Genomic DNA, 20,451 nt, shown 5'->3' with positions numbered 1-20,451 from the left:
TTTTGTAACAATAAATCTTAAATAGGATTATGCTATAATACTCTTGACGATCCTCTTATATGGCATGTCCAATCCGTATCTATCAGACACCGATATTTGTACGTAAGTTCAATTTAAAAAATATTTATTGAATTTTTGACAATTTTAACATGGATCTAACACAACTTTAAAAAAATACATTAATTTTTTAAAAACTCAAATTTATTGTATAAATTTTTATTATGATTATAAAAATAAAGAACAACCACCTATAAAAAATATTTTTCTGCTAAAACAGAAAACTAAAACATACTTAATGCACATAAATCTTTATTGATAATTTTAATTTATATAATTCATAATTATATAATATGTAGATTCATGTTCTCGTGTCTCCCGTATCCTACATTTTAAAGATTACATGCATCTCTGTGTCAGTATTTGTGCTACATAGATATAAATCTATTTGAACTTATCCACGATTTATAAGAAATAATGAGTATATTTTTTATTTAAAAAATAAATTATATATATGTTAACTATTAATCGATTTTGTTATTATGACAAAAGAAATGAGATATAAAAGATAAGTGAAAATAGAGAGTTGATACAATACAATACAACAACAGTTAATAACATAACATAAGATGTTTCATGAACCCAAAATCTCACGCAATACAGATGGAGCACAGTTCAGGGAATTCTGTTTATGTTTTATGATATAAAGGCTTGTCAAAGCAGAACCAGCAACCTTCCATGCAAAGGTACATTTAGAGACTGATTTTCTTAGCCTGGCATATTCATAACAAACGCGATAAATAGCCAAAGCCTCATTATAAATATCACAAACATTCTTCTCACTATCCTCCATTCTAGCAGTAGCGCCATATAACTCCTACCACACACAGAGAGTTCAATCATCAGCACCAGTATATTGGAAATTGTTGGAATTTTTTGAGTTTGCATTGCATTGCACCAACACTTACTCTGCTCCTTTTAATATCAGTATTTAAAAGGAGAAGATTAAGTGTTGTCCTTTTAATATCAGTATTTAAAAGGAGAAGATTAAGTGTTGTTTGAGATTTAGAATTAAAAGGAGTAGATTAAGTGTGGTTTGAGATTTAGAGTTTAGGATTTAAGATTTAGTGATGTTAAACTTTCTCCTTAAAGGAACCTAAGTTTGGTGTCACTTGGACAAACCAGTTGGTGAAATTCAAAAGGGGATGAATGCATGAAAGTAAAGCATGAGAAAAAGAGAAAGTGAAATTATACCTCCTTATATTTTCTAATGACTTTAGCTGCCTCATCGGATTTAGAAATGTCCTTCAAGGCATCTGTCATATTCATTCTGTATTCTTCATATTTTGTTTCCCACTTTTCCATGCAGCTGGGAGGTACTTCAACGTCAAAACAGGGGAGCAATCTAATTTCTGATAGCAAGGGCGGAAAAAAGCTAAACATAAGAGTTGTTCTTTAGTTATTTATTTATCATTTTTACCCAAAATATAAGAGTTGTTCCTCTCTAGCACCACCACAGGCAATAAAGTATTGCAGAAATAACTAAATAATAATAATGAGTTAGTTTTCAGTCATCACCTTCCCCGGATAATAAGTCTTTTGTTTGCCATGCACCAACCCAATCATAAATTAAACCTAAGATAGAGGTTGAAGTGAATAATTTATCCTTTTCCATGTAGTGTGGGAACCTTTCTGCCCTTAATTCATCTGGAACTTGGACCTGTTAAAGAATTACAGCAGGGTTCAAATTTTGAAAACTCAAACTGTTTTTTATCAAATTGAATATTTGAAAAATTACAAAGTTAAAACTGGATTAATGCGCCCTAACAATTACCCAAGATTAGCATTTTAAATGGGACTGTCTCGATAACCCAAAATCGTCTAGTCAATTTGCTTACACTAGACCGTCTAGTATGCTAACACTAGACCGTCTAGTATGCTAACATGTTGTCTTGTTTGGGCATTATGCAATAATATGTGTTACGAATTATGTTATAATTAAGTGTATATTCCATTTTATATTTATTAGGACAGATTTGTTAGTGATTTGATTTGTACAGCTTTAAACATCCATTATTTCTTGCTTTCATTACCTATTATTTCTTTCCTTAATTAGGTTGTAAAACAGTCTATAAATAGAGACTGTAATCACATTTGTAAGATATCTCAGATATATATTTCATCTATTTCTTTCCACTTGGTATCAGAGCTCCTGATCTAGGAGATTCTGCTTCCGCAATTTATTTTTTTTAGCCTTCATTGCTGTAATCATTTTCCTTGACAGCCTTCATTGCTGTAATATTTTCCTTGGCAGCCTTCATTGCTGCAATTATTTTTTTTGGACAGCCTTCATTGCTGCAACTTTCTATTTTCCTTATCCTTTCTCCATTGACCACCACCACCACCTTGCACCATTGACCGTTTGCCACTGTTTCCTTTAAAAAATGTGCTTCATGTTCCCAAACTATCCAATAACCTCTTGTCTATTCAAAAGATTATCCAAGATTTAAATTGTGCAATGGTATTTTTCCCTTCCCATTGTGTTTTTCAGGATCTTGCCACGGGGAAGACTATTGGAATTGCTAAAGAGCAGGGCGGGTTATATTATTTACAGCATGAAGAAAGTAAAAAGTGTGCTAGACTACAGGCACACACTTCTAATCTTCAGCAAGGTCGTGAATCTTGGTCATCCTCTCAGATATGGCTTCAACACAGACGTCTTGGTCATCCTCCATTTAGTACCCTAAAGTCCTTATTTCCTGTTTTATTTACAAAAGTGTCTGCTGAGTCATTTCATTGTGATGTTTGTCAGTTTGCTAAACACCATCGGACAACTTTTCCTCCCAATGGTAATAAAAGTTCTAAACCTTTTGATCTTATTCATTCAGATGTATGGGGACCTTTACCTATTCCTACTATCTCGGGTGCAAAATGGTTTGTTTCATTTATTGATGATTGTACTCGGGTTACTTGGATATTCCTCATGAAAGATAAATCTGAAGTTTTTCACTTGTTTGTAAAGTTTTACAGAATGATTCAAACACAATTTGAAAATCCAATTAAGAGATTGCGTTCTGATAATGGAAGAGAATATGTGAACCAAAACCTTTCCAAGTTCCTTGAGGAAAATGGAGTTGTTCATGAATTAACCTGTGTGGACACTCCTCAACAAAATGGGGTTGCTGAAAGGAAAAATCGTCATCTCCTTGAGGTTACTCAAGCTTTACTTTTCCAAACATTTGTTCCTAGATCTTACTGGGGGAAGCAGTCCTGACTGCCACTTATTTGATTAATAGATTACCCTCTCCATTCTAGAGGGTGTTACTCCTATTCAGGTTATGGCCACATTCTATCCTTCTATTCCCATGTTGAATAGTCTTCAGAATCGTGTCTTTGGTTGTTCTGCTTTTGTCCATGTTCATAGTCCTTATCGGGGTAAGTTAGATCCTCGCGCCATCAAATGTGTCTTCATCGGTTATGCCCCCAACAAAAAGGGGTACAAATGTTATCATCCTCAAAGTCGTAAAGTTTATATTTCCAAAGATGTCACCTTCCATGAAACAGAGTCTTTCTTTCCTAGTTCTCAGCTTCAGGGGGAGAGTATTCAAGAAGCTGAGGACCTTGAGTTGCCACCTTTTCCTTTGTTGCAGGAATTCGTTCTTAGGGAGGATGACAAAGACCCTGCACCAACATCATTACCAGAAAAGAATAATGAAGACAAATATTTTGGAAAACAATATCAGCGAAGACAACAAGAACCCGTCCTGGTCGAACAACAACTTCAATTGTCTGAACCGGAGGTAAGAACTCATACCAGTGAGACTCTTGAGGACACCTTAAATACTGCTTTTGAACCTAACCTAAATTATTTACCTATTGCCTTGAGAAAAGAAAAAAGATCTTGTGCCAAATATCCTATATCCCAATTTGTGTCTACAGAAAAATTTCTATGCAGCACCAGAGTTTTCTTTCAGCTATTGATTCTATCAAAATCCCTACATCGGTACAAGAAGCCTTAAAAGATAAGAACTGGATTCAAGCCATGAATGAAGAAATGGGCGCGTTAGAAAGGAATGAGACTTGGGAGATTGTAGAGAGACCAAAAGATAAGAAAGCAGTGGGTTGTAGGTGGATATACACAGTTAAGTATAAGTCTGATGGCACACTGGATCGGTATAAAGCAAGGTTGGTTGCAAAAGGGTACACTCAAACCTATGGGATCAATTATGAGGAGACTTTTGCTCCAGTGGCAAAAATGAATACCGTCAAGATTATTCTTTCCCTGGCAGCACACTTTGGTTGGGCAATGCATCAATTTGATGTTAAAAATTCCTTCTTGCATGGAAGCTTGGAGGAAGAAGTATACATGGAGATCCCACCTGGTTATGGTATTGTTAATGAAGGGAATAAGGCGTGCAGACTTAAGAAGGCCCTATATGGTCTTAAACAATCACCTCGTGCTTGGTTTGGAAGGTTTACTCAAGCTATGGTATCTTTGGGGTACCGACAAAGCCAAGGTGACCATACTCTGTTTATAAAACATTCTCAGAATGGTAAACTCACTCTACTTTTGGTCTATGTAGATGATATGATTATTACAGGTGATGATGAGATTGAAAAACAAAATTTGAGGCAGAGACTAGCTGCTCAATTTGAAATGAAGGATCTTGGGAAGCTGAAGTACTTCCTTGGGATAGAGGTTGCTTACTCGAGACAGGGCATCTTTATTTCTCAAAGGAAATACATCCTTGATCTTCTCAAAGAGATTGGTAAGTTGGGTTGTAAGTCCACTGGAGTGCCAATAGAGCAAAATCATAGGATTGGGAATGATGAGGAAAACCCAAAAGTGGAGAAGACACAATATCAAAGACTTGTGGGAAAACTCATTTATCTTTCACACACTAGGCCAGATATAGCCTATGCAGTTAGTGTGGTTAGTCAATTTATGCATGATCCAAGAGAAAGACACTTGCAGGCAGTAGATAAAATTATTCAGTACTTAAAAGCCTCTTCAGGAAAAGGATTGCTATTCAAAAAGGGGGAAAACTTATCCATGAAAGTATATACTGATGCTGACTATGCAGGATCGATTGTTGATAGGAGATCCACCACAGGCTACTGCATGTTCTTGGGTGGAAATCTCGTGACATGGAGGAGCAAGAAGCAAAATGTAGTTGCAAGATCAAGTGCAGAGGCAGAATTTAGAGCCATGGCTCAAGGGGTGTGTGAACTCTTATGGATGAAGATCATACTTGATGACCTAAAAATAAAATATGAAGCTCCTATGGGTTTGGCGTGTGATAATAAGTCCGCTATCAGTATTGCACACAATCCGGTTCAACATGATCGAACAAAGCACGTAGAGATAGACCGACACTTTATTAAAGAGAAGTTGGATGATGGTCTTATAGCCACTGAGTACATCCCTTCAAAACTCCAATTGGCAGATATGTTTACTAAGGGACTTCCCACAAAACAATTCGAAGATCTTACTTGCAAGTTGGGAATGATAGATATACATTCACCAACTTGAGGGAGAGTGTTGCATAATCAGGAGAATTATGTTATAATTAAGTGCATATTCCATTTTATATTTATTAGGACAAATTTGTTAGTGATTTGATTTGTACAGCTTTAAACATCCATTATTTCTTGCTTTCATTACCTATTATTTCTTTCCTTAATTAGGTTGTAAAACAGTCTATAAATAGAGACTGTAATCACATTTGTAAGATATCTCAAATATATATTTCATCTATTTCTTTCCACTATATGTTTATTTGCTTGTTCTTCTCTAGTTTTCCTCTCTTTCTTTCTGTGAGTTCAACAAACCAGTTCTTAAGAAGATGTACTGCATACCATATTGTTAAACCTCACACATGTCCACACCAGACATTCTTTTTCCTCCTGCCTCCTAGGGCACAAGTGACAAGACCCTCGTTATCCCATGTATATTCAAGCATAGAAGTAGTTAAATGTTTATCTACCCATAAATTTCATTACTAAAAATAATAATGTCTGGCAATATGGGAACATTAGCCCAACTAATTATCATAACAAGAATATGTTAGTGTGGTATGTCCCAACTAAAGACGCAGAGTTTGTAGAACCAAACAATAATACAAAACTAACCTTTCTTCCACCTTTCTTAGGAGCATCTAATGCCTCGTAGTATATATCGATCAACTTAAGTATATTTTCTTTCACATGTTTCTTCTCATTCTCTTGAGTGCAGTCATTTTTTAATGTCAAAAGACGATCCATGAGTGCCATCCAACTGTCAGCTGCCACCCCCGTCGCATTACTGGAAAGAGAACAAGTTCTCATGTAGAATGCATTAAAAGCTTTTTAGGGTAATTATGACACATACAGGTCTAATAGTAATAATGTCTGCAAAACCTTTTTTACTTAGGAAAGAAAGATATTAATACTTAATTACTATGTGAACAGTCATGCACACCTTGGTTGGAACCGAGCTTTGAGGAATAGTCTAAAAAGTTCATCTTCAAGTTCCGTGGCTGAAAATGCACTAGGCTTTTTGGCACCAGAATCCAATTGGACAGAATGGACAGGGGCAGAATTTTCTATCCACGGGTCACTCTTTCTGAAATATTGTAAAAGCTGAAACATTTCAAAAAAATAACTGGTCAATATAAAGGAAATTTTAAATAACTATGATAGAGCCCAAATATAAATATTCATCTACAGTTTTCTTATGATCAGTCTCCTATCAATTTGGTACAGATCTGAATTCATTTATAATACAGTGAATATTCAGTATTGGTTATAATTTTGTTACCTATCATACTATCAACTCTTAACCTGATAAAAAAGTACTTCACTTTTCTAGAAATACGTGTAAGGGTACGGGATACAACCAAATCTGTAGTATGACTTCAGGGGTTACCAGGACATCATATCTCAATATCTTACTATATCTAATTAACCTTCAATTCAACAGCTTTTAAGCCGCTTTGCAATGAATTAAACTCAGTCTAAATCTATATTCTGATTCATCAGACCATCCTCTTAAGTTCATGATTTTCGGCTTCTAAAAATCAATGCAACGATCCATGCATAAATATAGTGACAATTAAAATTTAGTAAGAAACAGAACAACACGAAAAGGAATACAGCTCTTTCAACACTATTCGATGTAGTAAGAAAATGAAGGCTTCTAAACTGAAATTGATATTGGAACCTGAGGATGTTTGGAAACCCAGTACAAATCGCCATCAAAATCACCTCCAGCAATCTCATCTGCCACAGAGCGACTTCCAACACGGGGGAAAAAAATTGCATACTTGTTATGTCCAACATAAGATTCTAACTCCTCCACGCGTGTGGCACACATTATGTGAATGTCTCCAAAATGTAAGCCTGGATTTCTGTAGACCAAGACATCCCCAGTAATTTGGCCATTCTGACTACAAATGAGGAATGAAACAGTCAGCACATATAACTATCTTAAATTGCAAACATCTTTTCCTATAATAAAAATCTACCAGTGCACAGTTGACTATGATCATCATTTTGTTTTATCTTTGCCTATCAATATTGCATACCACTAAGTTGAGTAATATCACCTACCCTATTTCATAAGTTGAAGATAGACTTCTACTTTTCACAATAACATAATAACACAACAGAAGCTAGATATAACAAATACACAAGTACACATTTCACAAAACAAAAAGAATCATTTACAATGCACCCCATTTATACAGTTTTAATAACTTAAGTAGAAGATATGCATCACCAAAATTCTGCTTTCACAATAGTCTTTGAAGATAAAACACATTTAACTTTTAAGATTTATTTTGGTTTGATAAAAGATCAATAGATTGGGAAAATTAAAAAGAATTGTGCTTACTGTATTATACAAACTTGACCCTTTTCTAGGCATCCAGTGGGATCTACAGTCCCCATTAAATAGAAACAATCAGGAATATAAAGTTTCCCTCCTCTAAGCTTCTTTTTTTCCTCCCTTGCAAGTATAGACAGACGATACTGCAAAAATGGCTCATCCTGAGGAATTCCACATAAAATCATTCCTGCTGCGTTGTATTCATCCATATTGCCATGATTGACGGATGCTGCGAGTTAACCAAAAAAATGAAAGAACATTTATATTTTGGGCAGCAGTACAAATAGATCTGTATCCAAATAAAGAACAGCTTTTGATAAAAAAAATGACCAAACAAAGTGTTGGCAGGCAACCTCTGAGTGCAACACGCTTATTGGAGAAAACATGATTCGCTTCTTCCAAATTACTCTCAAGTAAACTTTTGAAGAATTCATTTGGCACTCCTCCATAGCTCAAAAGGGCAATAAGATTTTTGGATAAATAAGTTCTATTTGGCTTGATGCTGAAATGTGTAGACTTCAGATCAGCTAGCTTTCAAACAAACTACAAACAAATATTTTCCTACTCACGAATAAAAAAGATTAGATGAAGCTCCAACTATCTTCTAGCATTAGGCAAGTTGTCAAGGAATAATATCATTATTAACATATATTGTTAGAAGACTGATAAGAAGAGTAAAAAGTTTCTGAATAATTCAAATCTTTTGTAAGCTTTTGTATTTAGATAAGCCTATTAGTTAGTTGTAGAACATATAAAACATCCTTTAATACAGTAGATTATTCTAAAATTATATTCCCGAATCCGCATATGGGTACACTATCACCATTTACGATAGTAATGAGTTGTTCTTTGGTCATTTTGACATAAGACCTCTTTTGAAGCTTGATATATAAAGCATGCACCAACAATCTTTGCCAATATTCATGGTTTCCTTCTTTGAAGCTTGAGATAGTCAGTTCTCATTAAAGAGCAACATTCCAAGGTTCTCATCATATCCCAATAAGTCAAAATAACATATTAGCAACAAGAGAAAAAATATCTATTAACAAATTGATGTAAAACTTAAATACCTTGTGTTCACTATCTCCAATGAATTTATGCTTTGCATATTCAGACTGAGGTCTGTCTCAACTTTAATCATTGAAGGCCGAACATGTATTGTCCTAGGAGGAAGCTGTCAGATTCAAAAATATAGTATCAAATCACAAGCACTATATCAAATAAGAATATAAAACATATTAACTCTTAAAATGGATGAATGTTGTTGGTATGGCTTGTGACATCAAGGAAACTATCAAACTTAGAGAAAGATTGTAAGGGAGGACACCAATAAGACCGCATGGACTATGGTGTTGAATGTTGGATCATACTAAATGCCCTCCATGTCCACCAGAATTTCTTTAAAAAAACATAAATACATTCCCTATCTTATCCATTTTGCCTTACAAAACTCCAACTCCCAGTTAATCATTGTGAGCAAAAATATTGAATTACCTAAAAGTACAAAATTCAGATGCTATACCTTTTTGTTAACCAAAAGAGTGCCCTTAATTGCAGAACCCATGTGAAAGAGGCGGCACTGAATCAGCAAAGGCTGGACAATCGGAGAAAAAAAGAAAGTTTTATTGAAATAACATATATGCAAATCACACAGCACAAATGCACATATAAAATATGTGAAATGGAAAAAGAAAAACAAATAATCTACCGGTTGATGTGTAGTCAGCTTCAGCTCTGTTTCTCCCATTTCCTTACACATGTCCTCCAGTTCCAGAAGATTGTTAATTTCCTAAGTTTAAAAAGGAAGTCACAAAGCGCCGAAATAATCAAAGAAAGAAGAATAGATCATAAAACTCATTGAAATATATTAGAGAAAACGAGTTGATATTTAAGTTTTTGAGAGAAACATGACAGCAACAAAGGCATAAGCAGAATAACAGAATGTCCAGGCAATCAAGAAAAAAGATCTATCTAATGAAAAGTAAGACATAGTTCCTTCAAAAGCATATGAATTGGAGATAATTAGCCAAAAGCTTCCTAATAGGAACATTTTCTTGCACTTCTTCTCCTCATTGATTTATTTCATTTAAGAAGTTTTATTCATATAAAATGGTTTATTATGTACAATTACGTGAAAATACAAAGCAACACAAAGAGCATTCAACCAAAACTTTTCTCTTATATAACCTCAATGGGTGAAGTTTCCCCTCACTTGTGTACACTATTTTAAGAATTCTAATACATATTTCTCACTCTCGCACTGAGGACTAAACATTTGCATGATTAGATTAGACAAATGCGTAATGTTATTACAACCTGATAACATGCCTAAACCACCAAAACTAGAGTGATGGTTGTCCCCCTCTTATATTCACTATTTTGATTATATCACTAATTAATATGGGATCTCTCGTAACTTTCCATCAATAAACCATGTTTCATACCAAATTACTAGGAAAAAGAGGGCAGCATAAATTGAAAGCATATGAACTGCAAAATGTAAAAGTCAAGCATTATCCCTATGTCATTAGTATTCCTGCATGAATCAAGGAAACTAGATAAATAATCAATCAACAGGCAACGATTATGATAAAGATAACTGTTGCAGATTCACAATACATATACATTTATTCATTGAGTGGATTCTTCACACAAGCTCTGACCAACTATAGATACATGAACGAAGCTAAGTGAAAAGAAAAAGTCTAGTGAAATAAAAAAAATTCAAAAGTAAAGATACCTGAATGTAGTTATTCTCTAAGTTATTTCCTTTGCACACACTATTAGGGCACAGCAATGCCAAATCTCCAGAGATGAACCCAGTTCCATCAGTGAGAATACGTGGTTTTTCATTATCATATATAATATTGCCATTTTCATCCTAAACAAACACAAAAACCATAAAATCAATTTCTCGAAGCATGACCATGAATTATGAATCCCTTAAGGCAACTTAAAATTGACTATACCTGGCAATATACATCTTGTATTGTTTGGACATTCACAGTTGCCAAGTCAATGTTGAGTTTGAAGGTCTTTGACAGAATGAGAGAGAACCTGAATGGCTGAGGTTAGTACATTGCATGAGATCTATTTTGAGTGGGACTGCAGGAGGACAAAGAAAAATAGATAAAAGCTCTAGATGATGATAGTATTTACATAAAACTCTAAATCATACCTAGCCATATACTTGTCTAAACTGGGCAACAGATGAGCATGCATGAATAAACCTCTTGCTTCAGACACTGTCTTATTAGACAAAATGTAATTAGCACTCCCATCTATAGACCAACATGATTGCATCCTAACAAAATAACATTTAACAGAGGAACTTGTTGGGTCCTTCTTCTTCTCTTCTTTTCCACCATCTTTAAAAACTGTTGTAGAAAGTACAAGAGATAGCATCAAACACACGACAATGTGATAATTAAGAATGCTTTCAGTAGCCAGGTGAGTCAACCACCTTGAAGCTAAACTACAATTATTCTAAGTCTCTAGGACTGCTGTTCAATGTCCTCAGCACACCTACTGCTTGTCTCATACTCAGGTGCTTGCACCCCACTAAACCAGAGAAAGAAAACCTTTGTGCAAAGTTTCAAATCTTGACCCGTGTCAACTGACACGGCCATCTCAAGTGGCATCAGCTGTACTAGCATCGGATGCCACAATACAACCACAATTTAAAATATGACCTTGGAACATGAGGGCAGGGCAACCACTTTTTAGAACAAAATATAGGATCTAATAAAAAAATGCAATAAACAGCATTCTAAATACACATACATTTGTCTATAGTTTATTAACCACTGCACACAGGACCACAAAAACAAATAGAAGAGAGAAGCAAAGAAATGAATTTGCATGTTAAACATACACTCTTCAAGGACTGAAAGGTAACCCAAGATTGAGAGAAGAGAAACTGGGCATATTAAACATGTTACAGAAATTAACTCGAGAATGTACAAATACTCTTTAACAAAAAAAAAATTATAACCCTAGCACCTAAAAGAACAAGAATTTCAAACCTGAGATAATGAAAATAATAAAAATGTAGCTTCATATGAAATGTCACAAAATCTTATCACAAAACTGACACATAAACAACAAAATATTATCAAGCAAGTGATATTTCACAAATATGATGTAAGATATAGTGCAGATTAAATATGAATAAGCAGAGAGTATAACGATTTTCAAAATGAGGAAAGGAAAAAAATATAAAAGAATATCAGAGGGTTGTACACTTGTGGTCTAGATTATATGTCACGGAATAAATGAAAATACGAATTACCCATACTACTTACAATCAGCTACGTTTTAATCAGATAAAAAGATAACAGGTTTCAGGATCATAAAAACTGTAAAAAGCAGGACAAGAAAAAGAAAGTAAAACTAACACAAGAAGCAGAATTACCAAAAAAGCGATACAAACGCAGACCAACATTAATCCCTTCTTTTCCAAACTTTCCATAGAGGCGATATGCTTCTTCAGCACTGGTCCTAATATTGTTTGCAATCCCATTCTCAGCAAATTTAACTAGCAAGACGTTGTCGTCACCAAGAGATCTCTGCAAGTGTGTTTGTGTGCTTTGTAATATGGGTCCCTGAATAGTAATTTAATGTGCCCATAAAACAAACCACATTTCACATAAGAATGCAGAATCTAATCAGTAAAGACTAAAAAGTATTATAGAGTAACTATAATAATGACCCTACAACAATCTTAATACAGTTTTTTGAATCAGTATTATAGCATTGGAGCCATTGTATAGGGACCATTATTTAATGGTACACAAATCCAAAGGAGGAGAGAGACATACAAACCTTGAACCTTAAGCTCCCATCCGAAGAAACATAACATTGATATACATGTGTCCTACCAGAGTCCCAATCAACATACTGAAGAAACCAAAAGTAATATACTAAGCAAGCAATAATTAATCACATAAGATAGCCAATACTGCATGATTGATATGTGCTATGAAAGTTTGTACCCACACTTAAATCACATTTTCTCTTCATCTTTCCATGGGAGTACAAGGGATGGGCTAGTTTAAAGTCATTCAACAAGAATTTAAACCATGTCATCATTACACATAGAATTCAACATTTTAACTTTCTTCTATTCTATGAAAATAGGCTTTGTACTGATTGTGTAAAACCAGTTTTACCAGACGTATCTTAAAGGTCATATCAATTTTAGTTTCTGATTGGGTGGCAGAATAAACCAGTTTTATACTATTAGTATATAGCCATCATACTCCTAAAAATAAAACTATAATTTTAATTTGTGGTTGAGTTTTAGTTGGTGCAAGATGAAGTAATAGGAAATATTTAAACAAGATGAAAACTCAAAAAATGAACTGCACTGTAAAAATTAGTTAATCCATCATTGGAACGCAATGTTTACCACTTGTCGATCACTTTGAGAGTAGATGTGATCTTTCCCAAAAGCCTCCCATATTGTTTTCTCAAACGTTGCCATTGGCAAGTCCTTAAGGCTTCTAATACAATCAGCACTGGCAACATTCTCAAGACTCTCTCTGCAATCATGAAAAGAAAACCACAGGCATTCAATGTTTTATGTGAAGCTACAATGACAAAAATTCTGATAAATAAAAGGAGAGAAAAAAAAAATCCACAAACACTCTTAAGAAGAAAAGAGAAACTAAATTTTCTAACAAGTTAAAATCAAACTCATGCATTTAAGTTTTCAAGAATATGTTTAAGAACAAATATTAAATTGCATAAATTCATTTCTAAGTTAATAAACTTTAAAATAACATCTAGAAGTAGAAACTAAAATTAGCTTAAAACTATTTATACTTAAACTTTTAAAGCCAATACAGAAAAATTCTATAAACTATTCATAAATAAGAGTTCATTTAAATTTATGAAAAGATTTATCTCATTCCTTATTTTCTTTATGCTGCTCTGGTAAGTGTTTGAGGAGAAGTTTATCTAAACATAGATTATAAAATTCATTCCTTATATTTAACTTATTTTGGTAAAAGGAATTAAAATAAAATATGGATGAAATTTGCGGTTCGGACACTCCTCTTAAATTAAATAACTCTTAAATTAAATAACGTGTTGAGTGTCTGATATACACCACTCCTCCATATACTTTACTTTTACTCCTCTTAAATAGAGTGTTGAGTGTCTGATATACACCACTCCTCCATATGTTCTACTCCTCTTAAATAGAGTGTTCAGTGTTTGATGTGTTTGATATACACTGTTCAGACACTCGTAGAATATGAAGCTTGAATACTCCTTTTAAATGGCGTGTCGGTGTCCGATTCAATAGTATCGGACACCGATACTCATATAACTCACTTGTAAAACACGTATCCGTGAAATGTCCAATTTAAAAAGTATTTCTTAGATTTCTAGCAATTCTAGTACGGTTTTAATTCAATTTAAAAAAAAATACATTAGTTTTCTCAAAATTCAAACTTTATTGTATAAATTATTATTATGAAAAACAATTTTTTCTTCAAAAAATAATTTGTAACATACTTGTCCACATAAATCTGTATTGTCAATTTATATAATTCATAATTATATAAATTTGTGTTTCCGTGTTTTACATTTTAGAGATTTGACGTATCTCTATATCCCTGCCATCAGTGTCTGTGTTACATAGCTCGTACGATACGTATAAATATATTTATTGGATTTCTGATAATTTTAACAGAATTTTACATAATTTTAATATATATATATATATATTAATTTCATGAAAACTCAAAATTATTGTATAAAATTTTATAAAATAATTATAAAAATAAGGAAGGTGTTCGAATCGTACGACACGTATATAAATATATTTTTTAGATTTTTAAAAATACACGGTTTATATACAATTTATATATTAATTTTAAGAAAACTCAAATTTATTGTATAAAATTTTATTAAATGATTATAAAAAAAAATATATATTTTAAAACATAAAAAAATTTAAAATTTATTTTTTATTATTAATTCATAATATAGATTCTTATTTAGATTTTCTAAAATAACATGAAATAAAGAAGATTCTAAATAGATTTTTATTTAGATTTTCATAAATTACCTTCCAATGTAACTCAGGCACAGAAAGGCCTTGCGGAACTCCATTTCACCGAGCGCGTGCAACGCCGACGAGGTTTGGCCAGGGCGCGTGGGAGAGGGGGTTAGAGGCGTGGAGGGAGTGGAGGACGTGGAGGGCGTGGAGGACGTGACGGTGCGGTGGTTCTTGAGCATGTAGGCGATGAAGGCGGAGAGAGAGATTCGGATTGGCCGTTCGGCGATGGTACGGAGAATTTGAAGCGCTTGCTGCTCCCCGACGGCGGCTAGGCCTTGGCGGATGATGAAATCAGGGGGAAGTTGGTTCTGGTCGTGGCAGATTGTGTTAATGAGAGCCTCCACCGCGGTGGGAAGAAGCACGTGATTGTTGCTGTGGTGGTGGTTCTCCGCCATGAGAATGAGAAGAGGAAAATGAAAATGAAATAGAAATGGGAATTAGAAGAATGTGGTTTAATTTATATTGAAAGTGGTGAGAGCGGTGCAATGGAATCATTTTGTGCTTCACTCGCTGCAACGAAAAGACCAGAGCTCTGCTACTTCAACAGTGTAGTGTACACTTTTGTTGCTTCAAACCAAAGAAAATACTATTTTTCTGCTATTTCGTTTCAAATGAACCATCTTTCCAATCAAAATATAGATTCCTGCTTTTTCAGAGTACACTTCTCTACGTTTGAGGAGTCATAGTAAAATTACAATTTTTTTTGTATTAGAAACCATGTTAACTATGTAGGATACATAAAATATTTATTGGTAGAGTGTTTTATTTAAAGAAAAAAAATAATTTTTGATAATTCTAATACGATTTTAACATAATTTTAAAAATAAAAAATATAATAATTTTTTAAAAACTTAAATTTATTGTATAAATTTTTATTATGATATAAAATTAAGAAACAAATATTTTAAACTATGATAAACATTTTTCTGCCGACAAAATTTAAAACAAAACTATACACATAAATTTTTATTATTAATTTATATAATTTATAATTATATAATATATAGTTTTCTTTACTTATTCGTGTTTATGTTATATAGGTTATTTGTATTGAAATCATTAAAATATTGTTTCCTTGACAAATAAGAAAAAAGGCTTACTTCCTTTTTTATCTCTATTTTATGGTAAAAAAATCACTTTTCTTAGTTTTTTAAAAAAAAGTTCACTTTCAACATCTTAAGATTTTTTTAAAGTGATACGAGGATAAGTTGGCCAACTTTTTGTGTTACACTATCATTTCCTTAATGTTCTTTAAGCTCACTTAACCTAAAGATCAAATAGTATCATTTAAAAGAACTTTGAGACGAAACTAAACTTTAAAAATTCCTTATATCAAAAGTGACTTTTTTTTGGAAAGACCATGTGAACTCATTTGTCTTATATTTAACTAGCAAAATATAGATCGAGTTGGTTTGTCCTGTATAAAAAAAAGTGCATGTTAATTTTATTGGTTTGCCCCATATAAGGGTTGATCTCTGGGTCAACTCGTATAAATTTTTTTAAATTAATAAAAAATAATTTTTACATATAAATTTTAAACCAATTTAATTTTTATTTTTATTTAAATGAATTAGATAAATGATTTTAGATTACATAATCCATAAACTTATCTCAAAATCAAAAAAACTTCCGAATTTTATAAATCTAAATAACACTCTCAGATGCAAAATCATCTTCTGAATTATGTACAAGAATAACGAAAAAGGATAAAAATGTACTTTCATAGGGGATGGCACAAAAAGATATGGGGGTGTAGGAAGTAGGAAGTAGCAGTCTAGTTGAGACCCTTTATAAGGCCCAACATTGTTATTTCTCTCTGGCAATTGCTTCCTGCACCATATCATTGCACCCAATCACAGGAGAAATACCGAAAATACCCTTAAGAAAATGGGATACATATAAAATTACATTCTGGACCCATTTTTCCGGAACACAATAATCTCTTCAGAATAATTTTTTCCGGAATGTATTATTTTCAGTTCCAGATTTTTTTATCCGAAATGAAAATTTGATTTTTTTTCCGGATTTTTATATCCAAAATACAAAAACTTCTTCCAGATTTTTTTTCCCGAAATGCATTATTTTCAATTCTGGATTTTTATTTCCAGAATAAAGAGTATTTTCGGAATTTTTAAAATTATGTTGGGTGCAAGTTCAAAAGTGTTGGGTGCAGGTAGCATTTGCATTTCTCTCTCTTACCCTTTTTGTGAGACTGTGTTATTTTACTGTCTTCACTCGCAGCTTCTTCCTCATTGGTGAGTGCTGACTAACATTTTTTCACACGTTCTTCTTTTTGTTCCTATTCAATGCTTTCAACTTCTCATTGGTGAGTTCAGATTGTGCCATGATTCTGTTTTTTTTTTCTCTCTCTCTTCTGAAAGTGCTTGTAATTACTATTTATGAACACGAAGTGTGCTCAATATGTTTGCATTAAACGCATGCCCTTTTCTTGTTTTCGCCATTTCAGATTGGATGAAGAGTCAAAGTTTCCGACTTTAAATTATGGTATTGCTGGTTGCACTTGCATTGCTTCTGGGCCTCTTCCTCGTTGTTCTTCTTTTCAACCCTCGACACCGAAAATCTGGTTCTGTTCGTTATTATGTTGCCATCTATCTCACATTATGTGTTTTTGAAATTTGTGTATGCTTGTGCTTATTGTGTGTTCTTACGTTAATTCCTTGCATCTGTCTCAGGGCATAAGGCAAAAGCTCAAGCAAGTTCAAACAATGATAAGGTATTTTACTTGCTCGGTGCTTTTTCTAGCATTTTGTTGTGGATTCTGCTGTTATTTCCATAGGTGATAGAATAGGATAATTAATGAGCTTTAACATTTCGGATCTAATTGAAATTAAGATAAATAAGTATTGTAATGTCTTGGTTTCGGTTACTCAAGCACTTGGTGAGGTGGGTTTCTTAAGATTTGGTGTCATTTGGGTGTTTTGCTCAATGCTCATATCATACTCTAAAAGAAAGAAGATTTGTGTTGATGATGACTAAGAATGCTCGCAAAATATTTGTTAAAAGTTAAATTTATATTTTCGACCAATAGAAATGTGGTCTGGCTTGTTGTGGGTCCTACAAGGGATTTCACCCTATAATAAGAGTGTGGAAAAGAGTTTCAATGAGAATGGTGTTGATTCCTCCTTAATGATATGATTTTATCTTTTTTGTGGAAGACGTCTTTCTTATTTGAGTTGAGTACAATCTAAAAAGCAAAGACATGACTTTGGGAGGCCTTTCATCATAGTGCTTAAGAATTGAATTTTCCCAGTTTTTGCTTCAGAGTTGAAATTTTGAGATTCAGAGAGGCCAATAAAAGGGGAATTCACATTAGGGATGCTGTTTTTCAGAGCCTTTCTTATTGAGTCACCATCTATTCAGCTTAGACTTTCCCTAAAGAAAGATAGGTTTCATTTTACATCTTTTTTATCATATTATAGGAGCATGTAGCTAGTTTGGTGAGAGAAAATTGCTTGCTTTGAGCTGCATGTCAAACATTGGTCATGGTGAACTTATTTGATTGGACTGGAAGTAAATGTAGCTAGCTATTGTTGGAGCTCATAATAACTGGTAAACAAAATTTTGGAAGGGTTGATTCAAACATAAAATTGTGTGTTTAGTTGCGTGATTGTTTTTTATCTAATTGGTATCATGCATTGTATTCTGTATTCTGCTTGTAGGCATCAAAATCCTACAGTAAAATGGAAGTTTCATTGCATAACAAGAGAACAGATTGTTGGATAATCATCAAGAAAAAGGTATGAGCTTGTTATTTCCATATCAAATCTTATGTTCTCAATTCAATCTTATATATTCTACATTATTTGTTTTTGGTACAATAGTGTTAATGAGGTTTGAAGTTTGAACCTATAACCTCAATCATAATGCTTTAAACTAAATTAGCAGGTAATGTTATGATTTGCCATTTTTACCACTGACATTCATAGTTTACATTTCTTGGATTTTCTTCACACTGTAGGTATATGATGTTACCTCTTATGTGGAAGAACATCCAGGTGGTGATGCCATTCTAGCACATGCTGGAGATGATTCAACTGAAGGATTTTTTGGGTATGCATTAATTCCTTTTCATGCATTACTTATCTGTAATGAAGATATTAATTTATCTATATTTATTATTTGTTTGCTTACTTTACATTTCTTTTTTCCCAAATTTGCCTATAAAACATTTCTTCCTTCCCTCTTGGTATGTACCTGGATTAATCATGTTGTAAGCACATGCAGAGTTAGATTCATGTTATGTATGTCATGAACTGATTGTCATAAAAGCTTAAGCCAATTCTTAGGTGAAATCGCATGAATTGTGTAAGATCTAATAATGTGTATTTCAATATTGAATACAATATAGCGTTTCGTGCTTAAACCCTAAACCTTGTCCTGTTATACCAATAATCTTCATAGACTCTGTTGAAGCTTATCTGGTCAATACAAGAGATACTGGTTTCCACTTTGTTAATAAATTAATAAACCATGTTATGTGAATATGATTACAGCTACAAACATAACAACATCATAGTTCCTTCTTCATATTATATATAAAATTCAACATCAACCCATTCCTCGTCATCGAAAAAAAATAATTCACATGATTTTATATTTGCCATGCTATACCAGTTGTTGATCATAAAAGGCTTCTGACATTTTGTGATCAGGTTGCTGCTACCAGTTGTGTTCCCTATCAAACAATTTAGCTTATTTTTCCTAATACAGATGCAATGTGACTTGATCATATTTCAGTTTTAGAACTAGTCAACAGTGAGAATTGAGAATCTGCGTTTTAACAAATCCCAATCATCTGCTTGATCATGTCTCCATTTGTAATTGCTTTTCCAAATTTGTTTGTGGGAAAGTCCAAAAATCTCTCCTCATCTGTTACTTTTTTTACACTTGCTTTGCAGACCACAGCATGCAACTCGAGTCTTTGACATGATTGAAGATTTCTACATTGGAGATTTGGAGCAATAGCTTAGGCAGTAGTTCCAGAATTTTAATGTTCAAGAGATGTATGATTTGAGAATTTTAACATTTTACTCCCTGTTATCTCCCCAAAGTTTCACTCCTTGTCTGATCATTTATCTTCATTAGACAGTAATTCAAGTGTTGTTGTTGGAATGCATGATTTTGATATAATTGAGCATTGAAATGAGGCTTCCCCTTCACCTCATCATTATTTCATCTTAGTCTCTTATCTTTAGTAATTTCCTTTTCCATTATTTACTTTATTTATAGTTTATTTATATAAACAAATTTCATATTATAGAAAAATATGAAGCTAAATTAAAAATCCATTGCCTTTATTATCGATGATTTTGGTTTTCTTGTTTTATTTCAGATTTTAGAAAATCTGCATTTATGGTTTAGTATTTAATTTCAGCAGCCAAAATATTATTTGATATACAAAATGTGACAGTGCTGAAAAATAAAAATCAGTACATTCTTGAATTTTAAGAATGTCCAACCCATGATTTGGATCCGCCTAAATATTAAAGCAGGACAT

The 20,451-nt window shown here is 33.2% G+C and overlaps 2 protein-coding genes across 5 annotated transcripts; one reads left to right on the top strand and one right to left on the bottom strand.

Annotated features, from left to right (window-relative positions):
• Positions 1-586: 586 nt before the first annotated feature.
• Positions 587-15,542, bottom strand: LOC137838187 (putative RNA-dependent RNA polymerase 5). Of its 3 annotated transcripts, none has more exons than XM_068647439.2 (18): positions 14,943-15,542; positions 13,275-13,407; positions 12,689-12,763; positions 12,279-12,468; positions 11,043-11,241; positions 10,834-10,921; positions 10,605-10,745; positions 9,573-9,653; positions 9,387-9,458; positions 8,935-9,038; positions 8,218-8,366; positions 7,871-8,093; positions 7,199-7,424; positions 6,458-6,618; positions 6,130-6,301; positions 1,576-1,717; positions 1,252-1,409; positions 587-874 (listed from the first exon to the last, which is right to left on the bottom strand). In XM_068647439.2, exons 1-18 carry the CDS (start codon positions 15,326-15,328, stop codon positions 632-634), a joined length of 2,943 nt encoding a protein of 980 aa, XP_068503540.1. In that variant the 5' UTR covers positions 15,329-15,542; the 3' UTR covers positions 587-631. The 3 variants fall into 3 exon arrangements, 2 of the variants coding, with proteins under 2 accessions (XP_068503540.1, XP_090157659.1); XM_090301533.1 differs by having other exon boundaries at positions 8,218-8,315; positions 14,943-15,470; XR_016520496.1 differs by lacking the exon at positions 8,218-8,366 and having other exon boundaries at positions 14,943-15,470.
• Positions 15,543-17,104: 1,562 nt separating this feature from the next.
• On the top strand, positions 17,105-20,129 carry LOC137838186 (cytochrome B5-like protein). 2 transcript variants are annotated; one of them, XM_068647438.2, is made up of 6 exons: positions 17,105-17,188; positions 17,401-17,517; positions 17,627-17,667; positions 18,614-18,691; positions 18,913-19,004; positions 19,853-20,129. In XM_068647438.2, the coding sequence occupies exons 2-6, from the start codon at positions 17,436-17,438 to the stop codon at positions 19,917-19,919; spliced, it is 360 nt and encodes a 119-aa protein (XP_068503539.1). In that variant the 5' UTR covers positions 17,105-17,188; positions 17,401-17,435; the 3' UTR covers positions 19,920-20,129. The 2 variants fall into 2 exon arrangements, with proteins under 2 accessions (XP_068503539.1, XP_068503538.1); XM_068647437.2 differs by having other exon boundaries at positions 17,131-17,259.
• The last annotated feature ends 322 nt before the right edge of the window (positions 20,130-20,451 follow it).

This window comes from Phaseolus vulgaris, chromosome 4 (assembly GCF_051622355.1).
Source record: "Phaseolus vulgaris cultivar YP4 chromosome 4, ASM5162235v1, whole genome shotgun sequence".
Lineage (NCBI taxonomy): Eukaryota > Viridiplantae > Streptophyta > Magnoliopsida > Fabales > Fabaceae > Phaseolus > Phaseolus vulgaris.
Note: the sequence above shows the minus strand (reverse complement) of the source record. Positions and strands in the feature narration are given on the sequence as shown.

Bases quoted from the DNA above. Each gene is read 5' to 3' on its own strand.
- LOC137838187 (XM_068647439.2), bottom strand. From the start codon at position 15,328: ATGGCGGAGAACCACCACCACAGCAACAATCACGTGCTTCTTCCCACC. The intron at 12,469-12,688 runs GTTTGTATGTCT...ATTACTATTCAG, and splicing joins ATGGGAGCTTAAGGTTCAAG to GGACCCATATTACAAAGCAC. The intron at 8,367-8,934 runs GTATTTAAGTTT...TACACATTTCAG, and splicing joins TTGGAGATAGTGAACACAAG to CATCAAGCCAAATAGAACTT.
- LOC137838186 (XM_068647438.2), top strand. From the start codon at position 17,436: ATGGTATTGCTGGTTGCACTTGCATTGCTTCTGGGCCTCTTCCTCGTT. The intron at 17,668-18,613 runs GTATTTTACTTG...TTCTGCTTGTAG, and splicing joins CAAGTTCAAACAATGATAAG to GCATCAAAATCCTACAGTAA. The intron at 18,692-18,912 runs GTATGAGCTTGT...TTCACACTGTAG, and splicing joins GGATAATCATCAAGAAAAAG to GTATATGATGTTACCTCTTA.